Source organism: Macadamia integrifolia, chromosome 2 (genome assembly GCF_013358625.1).
Source record: "Macadamia integrifolia cultivar HAES 741 chromosome 2, SCU_Mint_v3, whole genome shotgun sequence".
In the NCBI taxonomy this organism is placed as follows: domain Eukaryota; kingdom Viridiplantae; phylum Streptophyta; class Magnoliopsida; order Proteales; family Proteaceae; genus Macadamia; species Macadamia integrifolia.
This window is the reverse complement of record NC_056558.1, coordinates 38,493,292-38,512,742: the sequence shown is the minus strand read 5'-3', so window position 1 is coordinate 38,512,742 and position 19,451 is coordinate 38,493,292. Positions and strand designations below refer to the sequence as shown.

Genomic DNA, 19,451 nt, shown 5'->3' with positions numbered 1-19,451 from the left:
TCCCCCCCCCCCCCCCCACCCAATCAAATTAAGCGAAGATGCCTCGTACAATGCAAATCAAAAAGATTGAAAGGCAAGTCACATTCCATATTTTTCATTTGCTTGCATCTTCTTTTCCATTTCCATAAAAGACTAAACATCATGTTTCACATTCTTTTGCCTAATGTCTTTCACTTAAAAGAGCAATCCAGTGCATATGCTCGGTTAGATTTGGGTGGGACAAATGTATGTAATCTTATCGAGTTTTAAATATGTAACTAAAATGTTACAATCGTGCAACTTCATTGTTGATTTGAATGAATCTTGTTCTAATGCCTACCACTAGTAGGGAGTAAATTAATGCACACAAGATTTACATTCAAATCAACCAACTTAGAAAGTATTTCAGAATATTATGCTTACATGTTTGATGGGCCTATTGAGGCCCAACCCACGTAGGTTCGATTTCATTAGAGATATTAGACGACACAATAAAAGAATACGAAGAAAGTTTTTCTCCATTGCACGAGAAGGTTCATCACACTACTTTAGGATTTACAAACCTTTATAAAATTTTAATATATTTTCTGAAATACCCTCCTAAGCGTAACTAAAATCCTGCGGTCAAAGGATTCCTTCATTATAGCTTGGGGCTCAAGTAAAAGTTGGCATGAAGGACAATGATAAGAAAATGGGAATCTCTCTCTCTCTCTCTCTACCTCTCTCACTATCGTGGTAGATATACATAGTAATATTAAGTTTGAATTTATAGGCCAATTTTGGGCCCAATTCACATCATGCGTGATGGGAACACCTATGAGTAACACCTACCAATATCGGGAAAAAAGGGTGATGTAAGCGAATCCCAACCCCTTTAAACTTGTGTGGCCTTTGTCTGCTCTCTTATTCCATAATTCCCATAATAATGTTTACATTGAAGTATTTGCAAATTCATCCCTTTTATCATCTATCTTTGCATTTATTTGCTGATCTAAATTTATCATCTCGTTTTAGGTCCAGCCAATTAGAGTTGTCAAATTCAAATCCGGTGTCCTTACCACTTTATAAACCTAGAAATCAACCCAAAATTTCTTGATTAATTGATAATATAGATAAGAAATTCACAAAGCAGTCTTAGACCAACATTTTCCACAAGGTAGAAAACTTGAAATTTTGGAAGTGCCATAAGGATTTCAAGCCTGATATAGATGGAAGTTCAACTCTCTTGACAACCCTCATCCATCCCCACCCCCCTACCCCTCCCAAATTGAAAGATTTCAAAAGAAACCTTCTATTTGAATTACTAAATGAGAATCAGAAGAAACTCCTTCCTAATGTTCCACTTTAAACATTATAAATGAGGCTAACATAGGAGGAGTAGGGGTCTTAATACCTAAATTGAACCGGTAAAACCACCTCAGATTGAGCTGATTGAATCCAGACCAAACCAAGCTGAAGGCTTATTGGGCCAATTTCAGTTTGGTATATTGTAACCCGTAACAAACCAAACCGTATCAACAATCGAATGGACCTAAAATCAAACTGAAACGAACTCAAAACTCAGACCTAAACCGAAATCAAACTAGTAAGAAATAAAAAACAATCCAAATTTCATTAAAAAAAATAAAGTTTAGTATAAATTTGTATGGAAAATCAAACCCAAATCGGATAAAAAGTCGAAACCAACCCAATTATAAACCGATACAAGAAACCAAAGCCAAACCAAACAAAAAACCAAAACCAACCTAATTACAAGCTAAAGCCGAAGCCAAAGCCAAAGCCAAATCGAAACCAAACTACAACGAAACCAAAATTTCTTTATTGGTCAGTTTTGATTTCGTTTGGACCAAAATGGGCAGAACCGATCCGTTGACACCCCCAAGGCCACCCTAGGGGGGAGTTATAATTTCAAAGTTTGGAGTGGTGTTTGGGACTTGGGGGTAAAAAGACTAAAAAAGTAGAGTTGAGGGCTAGAAGGGTAATTAGAGGTAAATATAAAATGATGAGGTGGAGGAAGAGGGACGGTCTTTGAAACAAAACTAACACCAACTCGGGACGTATTCCGGCCACGCTTTTAATAGAAAAATCTGGACTTGCATCTTCTCTCTCTCTCTCCTCTCGTCCGCTTAATATCTACTCCTTACTACTTTCACACTCTCAACCTTGATTTCTCTCATTAGGCGGATTGCTGAATCTTCTCTTTATTCCTCTGATTATTGTTCTCTGTTTCTTTCTAATCCTCTCTCAGTTCATTTCAATTCTCTCTGTAATTTTCTATAACTCGAGAGAGACTCCAAAGTATGTGTCTGGAGACTCTGGACACAGAAGAATCCGCAGGGGAAACTATGGAAAACCAAGAAAAGACGTGGCAGGGTTTCTTAAATTCCCGTGTTGAGAAGAATTGGGAACAAGATTCACCTTCCACCTTCTCCAATTCATCTCCTGTAAGAGCTTCAATTACTTTCTCTAGCCCTTTTTTTTTTTTTTTTTTTTTTGACGAACCCATTTAGGAGGATTAGTGATTTTTGGTGATGGGTTTCGGTTCTGGGCTTCATTCTATTCTGTTTTTCTTTATTTCATGGCTCTTCTCTTTTGGGTTTCTCTTTCTCTTGATTTTTTTATTAATTAATGTGGCTTTTGTCTTGCGTAGGTTTCAGTGCTTTTAGTATCGTCATTTTTCAAGTTTGTGGCTTTAAATGTCACTGTAATTTAAATTCTGCACATATGTGTCTTTGTTTTAGTTTTCCTTGAATCATTTTGTAGCTATTTTCAGAATGGTAGTCTTTGGTCCATCAGTTTTTCCTACATTTTCATTTCAGTGAAGCAATAGCTTGTTTCTCCTCTTCTTCTTATTCTCTTTTGTCAGACTTTCTGTGTTCAGGTCATCCTCTCCTTTTTTGTCAGTTCATTTCCTTGTTAAGGCACTCTTTTTGGTAGATTCTTCTAGTTTCCTTCCCGTATAGGTTTTCCTCTAATTTCGGAGATTTTAACATGGCTGTTAGATAATTGAGTATTAAAGAGAAATAAGAATGAAAATTAATTTAAGAAGCTTACCTGAATGCTTGTTTCTGAGTACCGATCATTGTTTGTGGTCACTGTTCTTTTCTCCTAATTATCTCCTGTCTTCCTTGCCCCCTTTTAATCATTTGTGATCATTATTCTCGTCTTCCTTGCTTTCTTTCCCTTAAAGTTTTGTATAGCATTTATGCCTCATCTGCCACATTTTTCTTTCCTTCGTTGTTCATTAATAAATTTCCCTTACCAACCATGTTTCAGTTCTTTATCATTTCTCTGATAATTTATAAATTGGTTGAGATTTGGATAAATCATCTGAAAATCTACTCTTAAGGATAGTTTATATTTCCGCGGAAGGTAAAGATAATTTTGAAGAAGGTTAGAATACCGGATTACTCATTGAAATGCTAAAAGGTAAATCACCCACCTACATCATGGTGCATGTAGGAAAGTGTACGAGAAGTTTTTCCCAGTAAGATTGACATATCTGAAAATATCTTACTCAATATTAGCTTTAAACTTCTACCATTGTTTTTGTTTTCCATATTGTCCCCTATGCCATTCTAATCCCATATTATTTTTGGTACTTGGCAGCTTGAAAGCATTTGTGAGGATAAAGTGGTTATAGACAGTAAACAGAACAATTCAGGGAACTTTGTCCCAACTATTCGGTCAGGAGAATGGGCTGATATTGGAGGCCGGCAGTGCATGGAGGATACACATGTCTGCATTGGAGACTTGTCTAAGAAATTTGGTTTTGATGTCCTTGACAGAGAAGCTATTTCCTTATTTGGTGTAAGTGCTTATTCTAGCCTACCTAAGTTGATTTTTAACAATGATGTTATGCGGAAACAAGTAGACGACTATAGTGCTGGAAATAATCTGTGTGGAAAAAAGTAAAATTTCTTTTGCTTATTTGTTCGGGTAATTCCTGGAAGATTACCTGTGTTGATGGGCAACCAAAATTTGCTTAAACAACATATGAAACCAAAAATAGTTGAAAAAAGAAAGAAAATCCAGTTATCTTAACCAGAGGATATCTAACAAAACATGACAGGATTTAGTCTCTGATACTCCTTAAGTTGGCATGTGAGTCATAATTTGACCTTTTATGGATAGTTTCAATTTATCTTCCCAAGTGTTACTAAGAAGATTATCTTAGTGGGTGTTCTGTCCACCTATTAAATAAAGCTGTTCAATGCTATTGAGTCATCATCTATGGTTAACTAGAGGCCAAAACTATAATGTCGTCTTCTACTCTTTAAAAACAATATTTTTCCTTCTAAAGATGAATTTATTGAAAGAAGAAGAAAAAAGTAGGTTTTTGAGTAATAGCAACTAGCTATATAAACAATTCAATTGATACACGGCTTGTATGGAGCACATTTCCTGAACTTAGCTATGGGATCTCACTTCAAAATTATCATATTCCTGATACTGAAATTCTTCATGCAATAGAAGCCCAATGAATTATGAGTGAGAGCACTTTCTGAGTTCTTTTCATTCAGTTCGCTAAAATCATAAAATAATGCCTCTCTTTCTTTCTTTCCAGACAGTACAGCAAATTAGAATCCATAAAAGCTCACCTTAGATAGAGGATTGGGAGCCACTGCATTTTCATTCAAGCTGAAAAGTTTTAAGCTTTTCATCCATTAAACCATTATAGAAACTTACTACATTGAATCGGATCAAAATAGTGAATAAGAATTCTTAATATTAAACATCCCATACTGGCATTCTATGCAGAGTAAAACATCTTAAAATGGAATTTGTCCTCAACTCTTACAGGTATTCGATGGACATGGAGGAAAGGGTGCTGCACATTTTGTCCGTGACAATTTGCCAAGGGTCATTGCGGAGGATGCTGCTTTTCCTTTGGAACTTGAAAAAGTGGTCATGAGGTCATTTATGGAGACAGATGCTGCAATTGCAAGAAGGAGCTCGCTGCAGTCTGCCCTGTCTTCGGGCACTACTGCTCTCACTGCAATGATATTTGGGAGGTCAATCCATTCTTCACTGCTCATTGACGACTTCTGCTCATCAATTTGTGCATAATAAAAATAGAGAACATATATATAATAAAAAAAGAAACCAAAAGTATAATTGAGAAAGAGGGAATGTACCATTTAAGTTCAATTTGCTAACCCTTCTGATATTGTTTGGACAGATCTCTGCTGGTTGCAAATGCCGGGGATTGTCGGGCTGTGTTATCACGACTTGGAGTTGCCATAGAAATGTCAAGGGATCATAGACCCTGCTGTATGACGGAAAGGAAGCGCATTGAATCCTTGGGTGGGTTCATCGATGATGGTTATTTGAATGGGGAGTTGGGTGTAACCCGGGCTCTTGGGGATTGGCACCTTCAAGGGATGAAGGAAATTGGTGAGCGAGGCGGACCCTTGAGTGCTGAACCAGAACTGAAAATGATCACACTGACCAAAGAGGATGAGTTCTTGATCATCGGCAGTGATGGAGTATGGGATGTATTTTCAAACCAAAATGCTGTTGACTTTATTAGGAGGAGATTACAGGAGCACAATGATGTGAAGCTGTGCTGTAAGGAAATGGTGGAGGAGGGGATAAAGCGTGAGACAACAGACAATCTCACAATTGTGTTAGTGTGTTTCCATTCAGACCCACCCCCTCGAAGTGTGGTGCAGAAGGGTAGAGTCAGAAGGAGTATATCTGCAGAGGGGCTTCGCACTCTTCAGTCTCAGATGTCTTCTAGGAGAGAACTAATTTACGGTAGCTAATCAATTGGTTACTCTCTGGAGTTGTATGTAACTCTTACTAGAAGTTAATTGTCTTCCCTTTTATTATTTTTCTTGGAATCATTTTTGCCTCTTTCTAGGGGGAGGTGGGGTGAGTGATGTAATCTGTATCAAATTTCCTGCCATGTCCTCAAATTATCAAATTCTATATTCTTAAATCTATACAAACAAGACTTCTTTACAATTTAGAAGGTAATGTCTACTGAACATCAACTGGTTGATTAGGCAACTTCTGCATTCATTCAGCATTTGGATTTGATCTCTGATGAGGCATGATTTGAAATACATAACCACATGCAGCAAAATCCTGAGACATGAACTCTCTTTGGACTGTTCTATTCAAAATCTCAACAAGATAAAGAAGTTTGTACATGATTTAAAAAATTTATGGGAAGAAAGTGGGTGAGGAGGGAGAGAACCGTGTGGCAAAGCTCAATCGGGTAGTCCCCGTCTGATTTGTGTATTTTTGATGGATCTGTTATGATAATCAGGACCAAATAATCCAGGGCTGGACAAGAGGCTGTCTTCTGACGGAGTCATTAACCTCTGCAATGTTCTTCTTATGGCTTGGATCATCAAATTTTCTCTCCCCATTCACAGGCCATTGCAATACTTTTGAGACTTTCCAGAGAAATTTTTCCTTTGTATCAAAGAAAATTCAGGCAAAGTTTCCCATTCAGGGAGGAAAATTGAAAATTCCAGCATAGACTAAATGCTTGTTGAACTAGAGAGACCTTTGAACTGTGTTCCATTACATGTCTTGTTGCCTTATTGAAAATCTTCATTGCTCTCTCTCATCGATTCAACTATAGATTTCACCCATGTATATAAAGAATGTAATAGCATGGCTGATACTCTCTTCATTGCTGTCTCCTCCAAGTTTTTCTGTCCATAGTTTTTTCTCGTTTTTTCTGCTTATTTCAATTCATCAACAAATATAGCCATTCAAGGATTCACTTTGACAGATGCAATGGATCTTAGTATATGCGTTTTGACAAAATTCCCATCTCAATCTGTTCTACCATTCCATATTCTTTTTGCCCGTCTCTATATTCTTTCTTTTTTTGGTAGAAATCTTTTTTGATTTGGAGGGTGGGTGGGAAGAGTTACGTAACATGCCTAAAATAGAATAGGATGTTGATATCTTTTAATTTTCCAACGAGGAGTCAATGCTCATCAACCATGTTGATCTGCCTACCCAAGAGTTAGCGTACTTAAACCAAAAATGAAAGTGACAATTGGACAAACAACTGGGGATTGTGATTGTTACATGACCATGAATCTATGAAATAGAGAAGATTCAGTAATTCATGGTATACATCGAGATGACAAATTTGACGCTGCCAATCATAAATTTTAGAACTAGGAGAGGGAATATACTCGATCAAATTTATTAGTCTGCAACCTGTTAAGCTTGTCTCGAATTCTTGACCCGTTTTCATATTGACCCGCTCCGACATATTTTGGTGGTGACCCGAATGGAAAATTTAATGAGATCTGTGAAAGAAGCAGAGGGTTGACCCGCCACTTGGAGTGTATAATGTACTATTGTCTTGTTGAGAAAGTCATTGTATTTTACGGAGTTTTTCGAGCAAGGGTTTTAGGTCGAGTTTTTTTGCCGTTGCTTGGGTGTAATCTCTTTTCTGCATAGTGAAACAGCTTCTTCTTCGCCCGAGGACGTAACAAACCACACCGGTGTGTGAACCTCGTTAAATCTCTGTGTTGTGCGGATCTATTATCTGTTTATTATCGTATTTTCTTGGTGTTTACTCTAACACAACCAAATTTTAAGAGGAGACCTTGATCCTTTACTTGCCAAGTGAAAGGGGGGAGGGGGCTTCAATGTAGAGATTTTGAATAAACAAATGTAAGTAGCTTAATCTGTAATGTAGGATATATTTTCCAACATGAAGGAATAATTTCACAGCAAATTGACTGTATCAATGGAATCATTTCCTTCTGTGGTAAAAGTGTGTAACCAATGTGAACTGGTGTGATCACTCAATGATTATAGTATCACCATAAGATCATCTTATAAATTAATGTAGAAAAACCATCTTCTCCCATGTTCTTGAGATGTAGAATAAACAAGGAACCAATTCATGGAGCGCTCTTGCGTACTGCCAACCCCAATCCCTCCCAATCCCAGTCCCAGATTGTGTAAGCTTCACTTCCAGCATCTAACTTTTAGCCAAACCAATACAAGCATGAATTTTAAAATCCTTTGTTTCAAGATTATGCTGAGCCGTGGGAAACAGGGTGCATATTGCATAGCCAAATAGGTGGGTAAGGCTTTCTTGATGCCACTCTAACAAACAAGGACCCCTACAATCACTATCATCTTGAAAACTCCAAAAATCATAATGTTTGGTATAAGCCACCAAAATGATGATGAAGAAACACTTTCAGAAAGAAAAAAAAGTACCTGAATTTTTCATCATATCAAAAGTAACAATCATAATATGCAGCTGCTTGCCTGCTTCACATAAGATCACTTTTCAGGGCTGAAAAATGGAAAGACAAAGGAAAGTTCTAAACAGTGACTTGTTTGTTGCAAAGAAGAGATGAAACAATTAATAACACCCACCTAGAAGACCTTCAAGGTATACCTTTTTCCCATTGTACACGAGCAAAGTTCTACCAACCAGAATCAAGGAGCAAGAAAAAAGAAAGAAAACAAAAACAAAACAAAACAAAAACGAAAAAAAAGGTTGCAGAGTTGGAGGGGCAACGAACCATATAGATCTTTTTGATGATCATGATCCAGACGTTATGGTCCTACATAACCAAACTAAAAGTGCTCAAAAACCAAACCATGTCCGTCTTTTGAAGAATTCAAATAGCCATGGAGCTGAAGTTGAATGTGGTGATCCAAAAAACTGTGAATCACGGAAGACAAAACCTTTGGAACAATGTTTTACAGGCGGACGATCCTTCAAAATGTAATTCTGATTTCTTTTCCACAATTGATAACTAACAAGCAGTGGAAGCAATTCAGCACATTCAAAACGAAATCAAAAGAAGGATTAGGAATCCCACGGATTAAGAATATTTTGGTATTCTATTCTGGTCCAATAGGTATATTTACAAGATCTAAAATCCAAATTCTAATAATGGAACAGTAGAAGATTACAACACATGTTACACCAGTATGTCAGACCTCCCTAAACAAAATGGGAGGAATATGGTGATATTCAACTGTATTGTAGTGTACTAATTTTACAAGTATAACTGCAAATCAAAGATTATCTGGGTATAAAGAATGAAAGGAGAAGAAACATAGATGAATGTTGGCCAAGCAAGAAAGGTTCCTCTCACCTCACTGTCATGCTTTCCCAAAACCATTTTCCCTCACTCAACATGCTAGTAATCTCAGCTCGTGCAAGGCGAATCAAGAACAAAACCGCAAGAAGAATAGCAACAATAAGCATAAAGAATACACTGTTCCATCCTGTAGAGGAAATATATCCAGTCAATAGAGGACCTAAAGCTGCCCCAACTGAACCAGTACCATCTATGATGGCCGTCACTGTAGCCAAAGCCTTGGAATTTCCTTTGATCAAGCTCTGTGTACCCAGATCAGCAGCAACAGCTGTTGTAATTAACGAGTATGGGCCATTCACAAGCAATCCAGATATAAACATCAATCCAATGCTGAAGTACATAGAGATGCTTCCATAAGTTCTGTACAAAATAAGAGCTGGGACTGAGAATATCAAGAATATAATTGAAGTAACTGCACGACCCTCAATCCTATCAGAAATATATCCTGCCAAGATCCCACCAAATACTCCTCCAACATCAAATATTGTAGAAAGCATTCCAGCAGTTTCATGTGATAAATGCACTCCAGCAACAGCTTCAATACCAACATTAGACTAGTGTGAATAATCTGAAACTTCCACAAACAAAGAACAATCTGAAACCTAAGTTACATGGTCTAAGCTTAAATTTACCTGTGTGTCTTATATAGAAGGGCAACCAGTACAGGAAAGTATAAGCCACGAGCTTGGAGAAGAAGAGGCAGAAGGCATATGGGGCCACACCAGGTAACCTCCAAGCCTCCAAGAATCCAATTGCAGCAGCTGAATCCGGAGACCCAGACTGGAGGAGACTCTCTCCTTCTCCCCTGGTTTCCTCTGAGGTATTCACATATTCAGCTTCTGAACTCATCTCTATATCTTTTACAGGGGATTCAAACCCTGCATCTTCCGGAGTCAAAATCAGGAACAGGAAAACCACTACTCCGACCACAATAATGAAAATCCCAGGTAAGACAAAGGACCAACCCCAACCGAATACTAAAACTGACGAGGCAACAATCGAACCCAGTATATTCCCAACCGAAGTGTGCGAATTCCATATCCCCATTATCAACCCTCTCTTCGATTTCCCGAACCAATTACCAACAACAGAGACAACACAAGGCCAACCCGTCGACTGAAACAATCCACTAATGATCTGAACCAGTAAAAAGAACCCTAAAGAATGAATCTTCCACCAATAAGCTAACCCAAAAACAATTGTAGAAATCCCACTAGCAAACATTCCAAATGAAAGAAAAACCCGAAGATCGATCCGATCTCCGATATGTCCAGCAAAAAACATTCCGATCGAGTAAGCTGAGAGGAAAGCAAGATCGAGCTCACCCAACCTGTGAGGTCCACGTTTTCCATCAAAAGGAGCCCAACCTGTATCGATTGAGCTCGAATTCTTGCCTAATTCAGAGTCGCTCGATTGAATCTGCGGACCTAGTACACTCTTAACGATGCTCGGAGGCTTCCGAGAGGCATGGAACGATGCGTAAGCGGAGAAGGTGATGAGAAGGACTAGAGTTTGATAGAAAACTATAGTTCTTCCGGAGGGTTTGGTTGCACAAAGGAGAGTGAAACCGGGAGCTATGTTTCGGGAATTGGCTTCCATTTTCTTGATTTTCAGTTCAACGAAGAACTGAAGACGAAACACAGAGAAAGATCAGACCATTCGGGATCAGATCTTCCGCCATTACCGGAAAAAAGGTCAGGCTTGTTGGATTCATTCTCGCTTTCTTGTTGAATTCATTTCTGTCTAGATCCTCGCGTTGATGTGGTTCCGGTTCGACCGTTTCGCCAAGGCCGGTCAGACGATTATGCTTAAAGACCAAATATCTCTTAATTTGAGGGCATTTTGGTCACTAGAGCCACCACAAAATCTCATGAGACCGGATTGTGTGTATTATACGACATTGGTTAGCATGAACCGGATAATCCGGTTCAAACCGTGGTACAGATTGATCTGGTGTCGTCCCTTCTGGTTTCAACTCATGCATGGCATAACTGGGGGAGTCCATTACCAGGAAAAAAAAAAAAAAAGTGGGGGAGTTCAGTTCTTGCAGATCCTGTGTAAAAGCATCCAACAATCGGGGCAAAGTAGTCATTTTAGTGCCCCTATGTCTGGGGGTTGAAATCGTTTGTAATTCCGATCTCGTACAATTTCGTGTAATACCACCTTCAGGCGGTGACATGTGTATTGATACCAATACAATGGTCCAGATCTGGTACAACTAATAAAACATTAAATCAGTGAAGAGGCATTTAAATCAGATATAGACCATTGCATTGGTATCAATACACGTGTCACTCCCTGAAGGTGGTATTGTATGGAATTGTACGAGATCGGAATTGCAGACAATTTTTTTCCTATGTCTGGAGCATAGGAACCCACAATCCGAAAGCATTATTTTCTTGAAAAAAAAAAAAAAAGAAGAACCCTATCAATATGGTGTTGCCTATGTGGCTATTCCCAAAAAACAAGTTAGACACGAAAAGACCACACTGTTTTTTTTATTTTATGAATAAAAATTATATTAACGCAAAAAGAAAAAAAAATATACAAATGAGAAGAAGGAGGGGGGAGAGGCACATGGCCCGCCAAACAGATTAGCCCAAGCAAAAAAGAGAAGACTAATCTTATGGATACAATCCCTCAAGGGGAGGGGGAGAAAATAAGAGGGGGAGGTTCCATGAGTGAATAACGTGTTAGTTTTCTAGTGAAGTTTGGGGTCATGCGGGGCTAGATGGTGGCGATTTTGGTGGAGACTTCGAAAAGACCACATTATCCCTTATTCCATGCGTTGAAGATGCTCTTACGCACCCTTCCATTGGCCTTGCACGTCGGTGCTGCTTACACCAGATTGATAGGATTCTTACTCCCAAAATTAAAATTGAAGAGAGAACAAAGTGCATAAATCAATAGACAGGATTTCACTTGAGATACAATGAAGGGGGAAAGACAAAGTTTCCTCAAGACATGATTAAGGAGGAATCCCTTGACAGTTGGCTTTCAAATGGGTGGGTGAGGGTCTCGCACATCAGTGGGGGGGTATATTCAATCATTTGTAAATAAGGGGATATTTTGGAACCCTAGGATGGAGACCGGAAAACCTTATCCTAAATATTTCTTTTTGTTGCCATCCAAACAAAATGTTGGTTGTTTTGGGAGTTGGAGCGTATCCAGCCCAAACCAATTAACCAACAGGCAATAACATCAATGCATGAGACTTCTAACGTAGGGCTTATTTGCCTTATGCCCTCTTTTTATCTTTTAAATACCCAAAAAAAAAAAAAAGATTCCAAGGCTAAATAGAAATAGCTTTCTTGAGGTTCTCTGTTAGGGACCTTCTCACCTTAATCTGGCTTGAGTTGCCAGATTTTTTTTTTTTGGTAAAGAGTTGCCAGATTATGTGGCATATTAACAAAGCTCCTTTCCCATTTCAAGAGCTTGACAGATTGAAATTATTCAAGTGATAAAAATATCAAATAAAAAAGAGAAACATTCCCATAGCAATGCTTGATTCCCTTCTCTTGTTAGTCACTGCATTTGGAAGGTGGATCAGTTTCTCGTATGAGAACCATTCCCATATGATCTGATCCACCACATGGGTTTTTCTTGTGTGGATGCCATATGTGTGAATCAAGATCGTACGAGAAACTGAACCTCTCTCTTTCTTAGAAATAAGTGTGCAAGTTTTGCATCTCTTTTCTTTCAGCAGATCCCCCATTTAAAAGGTTTTTCCATTGTATACATACATTATACTGGAACTACAGTATAATTGTGTAACTAACTCAAAAACATACCAAACATAATAAGAGAACTTTTCAAATGAAGATGACAGCAGTACCTATAGTTCCACTTCAGAATAGAGCTCCCTAAGGTCCTTCATTATAGAGTCCAAATATAACTCTCCAGTACCCAAAATGGTATGTTCACCAGACTCCTCCACTTCGGTAAATGCCAAAGGCTAGCTCTTGCTGATCTTCCTAAGACCTTTCTATCATCTTGGGTAACTCAACTCAGATTCAGAGGCCCAGTTAAGGTCTTGAAAACAGGGAGAGTATTAAACTTCAGAGGACTGAAAATGTAGACATCTTCATCATAATCCACATTGCATAGTGTAAGCAGTCTTCATAATGGAAGCATCCACACCTTCAATGAGAATCCAAGAACCAGGAGGAGCCTGGCTTATTATTGGTATTCTGTAACAAGATTGATAAAACCGTAACTTTGTTACTCCTTTTATGGTCACGTCCTCTTCATCATCTGGTGAGTAACCTCACCTAATACACATACGGTCTGGCCAGTCTGGATCTTACCACAGTAGATACTACCAAAAGCATCAAATGCACTGCAATCAGACTTCGGGTAAAGTTTTGTCACATTAATCATAAGTGGACCAGTAGGATTACAGTCTTCCATGGCCTTGTAAATTGATGAGTCTGTAGGTCCTGTATATATCTGTTCAACCTTCTTAGCAGCAGGTAGCAGCATATTTGGCTGATGGGATGTGATGAACCAGCATATCTGTAAATCCTGTCACAGTTCCAAAAACTGAGCTACAAGCCAGCCTTAGCAAAGGTATAACATTTAATGATCTCCCCCCCCCCCCCCCCCAGTAGCAGGTGGTTTCCTCTTCATAAACCTAGCATCAGGATGATAGTACATATCTCCCTAAAGGTGGCTAGCAAACTTAGCAGCATCAAATGCCATGAAGCTTAACATAGAGTTTGGAAAATGACTGCAAAGTGAAAGGCCAACCAGCACTTGAACTTGCAAAGCAGACATTTCTGCAGCTGGATCAATGATTTGTACACCTCCTGCAGTAGAAAAGGCAGCAGAGATGTGATTGTTGATGACTTCTATTGTATGCCTTAACTTGTGGGAAGCATCCTGTGGGGGAAATTTTTTAATTCGGTAATCAACCTGTTGACCTTATTGATCACAACAACAATCGGAAGCCGCTTTTGAATTGCATGGCGTATGGCCCTCTGTGTTTACCTGCAATGGAATAAGCTTATCATACTGAACTGAACAGATTTACCAAGGAAAACTCTTTAGTTAATGCACATTTGAGAACTAATAATATTTGAAGAATCTTATTGGTTATATTCTAAAGAACAGTAAGCTGGTGGTAGGTCACACACCATTACTCCTTCAGCAGCACCCACAATCAATACAGCAGCATCAGCAAATTTTAGAGCAACAGTCATTTCATCAGAGAAATTGACATGGCCAGGAGTGTCCATAATATTACAGAGATGTCATAATCATTTTGCAGAAGCAGCCACAGTGATTGGAAAGTCAGAACATTGAATAGTAAAATTATTAGTGTTATGAAGTACTGATAGGATGGATAAATGTTGGCCTTAAATTTAAACTGAGATATTCATAAACAAAGAAACAACAGCAAAATTATGTCTTTTGCATTTTATCAAGCAATTGATATTCATGTAATCAAAACAACGATCAATGAACAAAAATCAGGTGGAACAAGTTACAATACTCAAATTTTTCTCTCTAAGCACAGGACAAAATACCCAGCCACTAAGCTATAAACCCCCACGGCCCCACCCTCTTGAAGAAACTATGTAAATTTCAACAAAGCCTGACAAATTTGGTGGACTATGGCACCTCCCAAAACTCCCCAAGGCAATAAATTGGGTCAAACCATCAAGCGAAATGGCTCAATAAGAGACGAACACACAGAAGCTATAAATGTGGAGAAATGAAGACACATATCTATCGCAATGTTGGGTTTTTTCCAAAACCAAATATGTTGGATTAGAAAACCATACCTTGTTTTCAAATAGATAAAGAAGAAACCCATTTAGTTGTTTAGGGATGTTGGGTTTACTCAATTAATGCTTTAGACCAGTCATCATCATTATCCCAAAGGAGAGAGAGAGAGAGAGAGGGTTTATAACTTTCCCACCATGGTTTCAAGTATTGTTCTCCTATCAGCCGTATCGGTATCGGCTGAGATAGATCCCCGATCCTTGACCGATCTGAATCCATTATCCGTTTCGTTTCAAGGTTAACATATTAAAAAAATTAATAATTTTTAAAAAAGTAGAGGCAAAATCGATCGATACCCACCAATCCAATCCAAATCGGTGTTAGCAAATATCCATACTGTCCCTTAAATCCTTGCGCCACACAAAAAACATCTACCCATTTTCATATTTCTAAACTAGCCATCTTAATCAAAGAAAACAATTGAATCTTTCCTTGATACAAGTAATGAATATAAGATTTATCATGGTTGAAGTTAGGGGTGTCAATCCATCGGGATTGATCGGTCTCGATAGGGCTTAATCGGACTCGACCAAATTCTATGGATGCACCGTTAATGCCCGTTTAGTTAAATGGGCTTAGTTAGGGCGGACATGGTACAGTTTATAATCGGGTCGATTGGTCTCGTACTATATTTGGGCTGCCATACACGGAGTCTTACACACATCCTTAGTCATATTATAAACTTGTTTATCCCTAAATGGACATTAAACAATTCTAAATGATCCTTCCAACGCCAATACAATAGTCGAAGTACTCAAACTTATTCCATTGAAAGTATAGTTTTGCCTCAAGTATACCCTATAAATCCACCATTAATTCACCACCAGTCATATAAATTTCATCTTTAAATTTAATTTTCTATTGTTAAAGGCCCACGATTGTCAATTAATCTCTTGTTTATATTGAAAATTTGAATAAACCCACTTGAACTTTTGATTTTCTCTTTAATTTTGTTAGTGACAAAATAGGGATTTTAAGTAATATTAAAAGGGTCAAGCTAAATCGGGTTTAAATGAGTCGATTTAAGTCGGACTTATATATGTGTGGGTTGCCTGGGCATTCATTGGGCTAATGCTTGCACCGTGTACTATCTATTTATATATCAACACATTTATTAATCAGGCAAGTCCAAATCATGCTCAATGGATCTAAACCAATATTAACTTGATATTGAAAAATGAAAATAAACCAAAATCATACCAGACCGAAAAATGATTCAACGCTACCGAAACTGAACCGAACCAACATAAACGTTATGAATGGTACGCATGTTTGCCACGTGTCATCTAAGCGTGGCTATTAAGCGTCGCGTCAGCATTTCTCATAGACCATCATCTTAGTTAACGTATCCAGACCCACGAAAGCATTTGTACGCTGTAGACCTGTACGATACCAGTGGGACTGAGTGCCTCTTTTTCAGACAACCAGCTGTAATCATAATCGACGGTCAAAAATTATCGATCAAACTCTATCTGAGCTGAGTATTGGAGGGCCAGTGTCTCGGCAGTCACACGTGTCAACTCCTGAGCAGCCTGTCTCGACCAACTACAATGCGCTTCATCATTCGACCTCCCCGCCTCTTCCTCCCCTATCTCTCTCCCCCAGAAGTCAGAACCACTTCTCTCACTAGTTTCTCTCTCTATAGCTGCGGATTAAAATCTTCAAATTCCAAACCAAAATCCCTCAATCGCTTTTCATTTTCTTTGTTGTTGATCCTTCGTTGTTCCCTAGCTCTGTGATGATCCTTCCATTTCATTTTTCTCCTATTTTTTTGAGACCTCCGAGAGGCTGAAAAATTTCTCAAGTTTATCTGTGTTTCTATGTGTTTAGATGGAGAAGGGATGAGATGTTGAAGCTTTTTTGAGATGGATAACTCTTGGCAGATCAAATGCAGCTCCACTTGGCATCCGTCGATGCCTTCGTCGTCACAGCTACCACCGCAGGGACCTCGGAACCAGGTATTGGAGACAATCTAGGTTTGTGATGCTCGTTACTATTTTTATTTTTATGATTGATGATGACTTGCATGATTTATGGCCTCAATGGCGGTTATTAGTAGTAATATATGGTATCATGGGCAAAAGAATCAAGGGAATGTGGTTAATACTGGGCGAAATCGTGAAGGAATGTTATGTGTACATTGGGTTATAATGGGTAGGATTAGTTATCTAGTCCTTCATGGATGACTGGGTAGGTTTAGACACGGTTAGTGCTGGTGAAGATCACGTGAATGCTGGTGGTGGAGTGTGGTCATCCTGTCTCCTTCCGTTGTTGGTGTAGGGTAGTTCCTGTAGCGTGATTGGATGGGACTGCTAGAGCATCAAGAGTGTGATTATGTTGTTGCCATTTCATGTGGCGATATGATTGGATAGATACATTCTATCGGGTTGGATTTTTCTCGTGGTGAATAAGTTTTCAACAGTGAAAAAAGAGGGGTTTTATGGTTCAAAACAAACCAGGGTAGTATCAAGATGCTTGAATGCATGACATTGTACTGACATTTTGTATTCTACCCTGCATCATTGGTTACCATCCATGCAATCGAAGTGCTGTCAGGCTGGCCACCTGTTTCAGTATTAGATGAGACCTGTCACTTAAGATAGTGTCTATCTCATGGTACCCCACCTTTTTCTTTTCTGCTTTTGCACGGCATGTGTTGCGTTTATTGTTCATGATTGTAGATTTACGTGTTCCTTAATCTGTATCACTTTTGTCTTTAGACAGAGGCAAATGGAATTCAGTCCTTTCATCCCTTTAGTGCACATGAGTTTAGCTTGACAGACAATGGAGTCATACACGAACCCATGGTGCTCAACAATATGGACTTAAGCTCCAGCCACTCAGGAAAGCCTGACATGGCAAATTCATTTTTAGCCCTCCTCTCTGGGTCATCACCACAGTTGCAATGCGAGTTTCAGCTGTTATCAAGCTCAAGGTCAGCCATGGCTGCCACTAAGCTTCCTGAGCATGATAGCAATATTGCAGTCAGTAGTGCCGGTTTTGGAGTTCCCATTACACCTATTATGGCATTCAATCAGCTTCAAGGCAATGGAAACATGGGGAATGCAGCCGAGTTTTGTCCGATTGTCCCATCTCGGACGGCCTCAACCACTAACTATGGTTGTCCTTCTCCTTCATATCTGCGTGATAACTTTCAACTTGCAAACTCAAATCTTCAGAGTTCAGACTATGCCAAGACAGGTTTTGATCATGCAGTTTGCAGTAATGAGAGAGGAATGAATTTGAGACAAGGGTGTCCTAGTGCAAACCCTGGGAATTCTTGCTTGTTTAATAAAACAACCATTCAGTCTTCACCAAAGTTTCCATCAGAATCAAAAGCTGTTATGTTGGATTCCTCTTCTACTTTCACAAGAGGGCATCCACTTGTATTTTGCTTGGGTAAAAGTGAGTATCTGAGGCGATTCTTCCTTCCTACTTCAATTGCATGGATGTTCTTTATCATTAATAACATCTGACTTTTTTCTTTAATTAATTTTGAAAAGCTGGGAATCTCTTGCTTAGCAACACAGGTCTTCTTGGTGTTGTCTGCTCATGTCATAACTTGCACATGTCTATCGCTAAGTTCTGTGGGGTAAATTCTACTGCTTTCTCTTATTTTTGTCATTCTTGCTAGATTCCAATTAAACTTGTTACTCACAATTGCACCTCTCTGTCCAGAATTGGACATGTACTAACTTGGGATAGAAAACTATTCTCACCACTGTTATTTTGCAGCATTCAGGATTACGTACTGTTAACCCTGGGGATGCTGTCTGCTTGGAGAGTGGAGAGACTGTTGCTCAATGGAGGCGACTCTACTTCCATAAGTTGGGGGTAAGATGTGAATAGTCTGTTTGAATTTGATATCATTTATAACAATGTCTTTGGTTGGTATTTGAATCTCATATCCCCTTATGGGCTTAATTTCTTTGCTGGCTATCCTTGGTGCTTTTTTTGGGGTAAATCTATAACCGAGGTGGATACAACTTAAGTTGTGACCTCTCTTTTGTACACTATATCAGATGGTTCTTTCTTTCTGCTATAATGGGAGCAAAGTGTCATTTTATATAGAACTTATGGTCATGAACAAAATAAAAAAATGCAGCCTCAAATGTCCTTTGAGGATAATATGGTCATTTGAAGCTGTCTTCAACGATGACGACTTGAAAATGCCAAACCTAAACTAAACCCTCGTAGGAACATTGACCACCTCTCTCATCTTCTGATTTCTCAATCCTTTCCTGTTCATCTGTTAAAATCCTAATCGAAGCCATGCATTCTTGGCTCGTTCTTCCACAGGAGATTTAAAGAGAAGTGTCATTTCTATAAATTGCTTGATCGTGAAGTCGGTTGACAAAATCCAGCATCTATGCAGATCTATTAGATTGATTGATTTGTATTTTTAAATTTGACATTTAACGGTTACTAATTAATCAATAGGAGAACTCATTATTCAACAGAGTGGGGGTGGTAATCTCAATTTGATGAGAGGTTGAGTGAGAGTGAGAGCTACTGCAAATCCCAAGCAGATTGAAGTGCTCAACGGCAGCATCAAGGTAGGTGTGGGGGGGGGGG

General features: G+C 38.8%; 3 protein-coding genes and 1 pseudogene across 6 annotated transcripts in view; 2 read left to right on the top strand and 2 right to left on the bottom strand.

Annotated features, from left to right (window-relative positions):
• Window positions 1-2,048: 2,048 nt before the first annotated feature.
• LOC122070531 (probable protein phosphatase 2C 27) lies at window positions 2,049-5,949 on the top strand. The gene is made up of 4 exons (XM_042634717.1): window positions 2,049-2,423; window positions 3,589-3,789; window positions 4,783-4,994; window positions 5,162-5,949. Exons 1-4 carry the CDS (start codon window positions 2,280-2,282, stop codon window positions 5,745-5,747), a joined length of 1,143 nt encoding a protein of 380 aa, XP_042490651.1. The 5' UTR covers window positions 2,049-2,279; the 3' UTR covers window positions 5,748-5,949.
• A 2,858-nt stretch (window positions 5,950-8,807) lies between these two features.
• LOC122070526 (putative glycerol-3-phosphate transporter 5) lies at window positions 8,808-10,853 on the bottom strand. The gene is made up of 2 exons (XM_042634705.1): window positions 9,722-10,853; window positions 8,808-9,624 (listed from the first exon to the last, which is right to left on the bottom strand). Exons 1-2 carry the CDS (start codon window positions 10,686-10,688, stop codon window positions 9,080-9,082), a joined length of 1,512 nt encoding a protein of 503 aa, XP_042490639.1. The 5' UTR covers window positions 10,689-10,853; the 3' UTR covers window positions 8,808-9,079.
• Window positions 10,854-12,786: 1,933 nt separating this feature from the next.
• LOC122065477 lies at window positions 12,787-14,326 on the bottom strand (annotated as a pseudogene).
• Window positions 14,327-16,237: 1,911 nt separating this feature from the next.
• The window catches only part of LOC122062599, a 28,857-nt gene continuing 25,643 nt past the window's right edge, over window positions 16,238-19,451 (top strand). Inside the window, exons 1-4 of one of the 4 annotated variants that reach the window (XM_042626240.1) lie at window positions 16,238-16,852; window positions 17,601-18,281; window positions 18,380-18,468; window positions 18,612-18,710. In XM_042626240.1, coding sequence (XP_042482174.1) covers window positions 16,765-16,852; window positions 17,601-18,281; window positions 18,380-18,468; window positions 18,612-18,710 — 957 coding nt within the window. In that variant the 5' untranslated portion in view covers window positions 16,238-16,764. Of the gene's footprint in view, window positions 16,853-17,596; window positions 18,282-18,379; window positions 18,469-18,611; window positions 18,711-19,451 lie in introns of all 4 variants that reach the window. The other 3 variants (XM_042626259.1, XM_042626232.1, XM_042626249.1) reach the window with 3 other exon arrangements.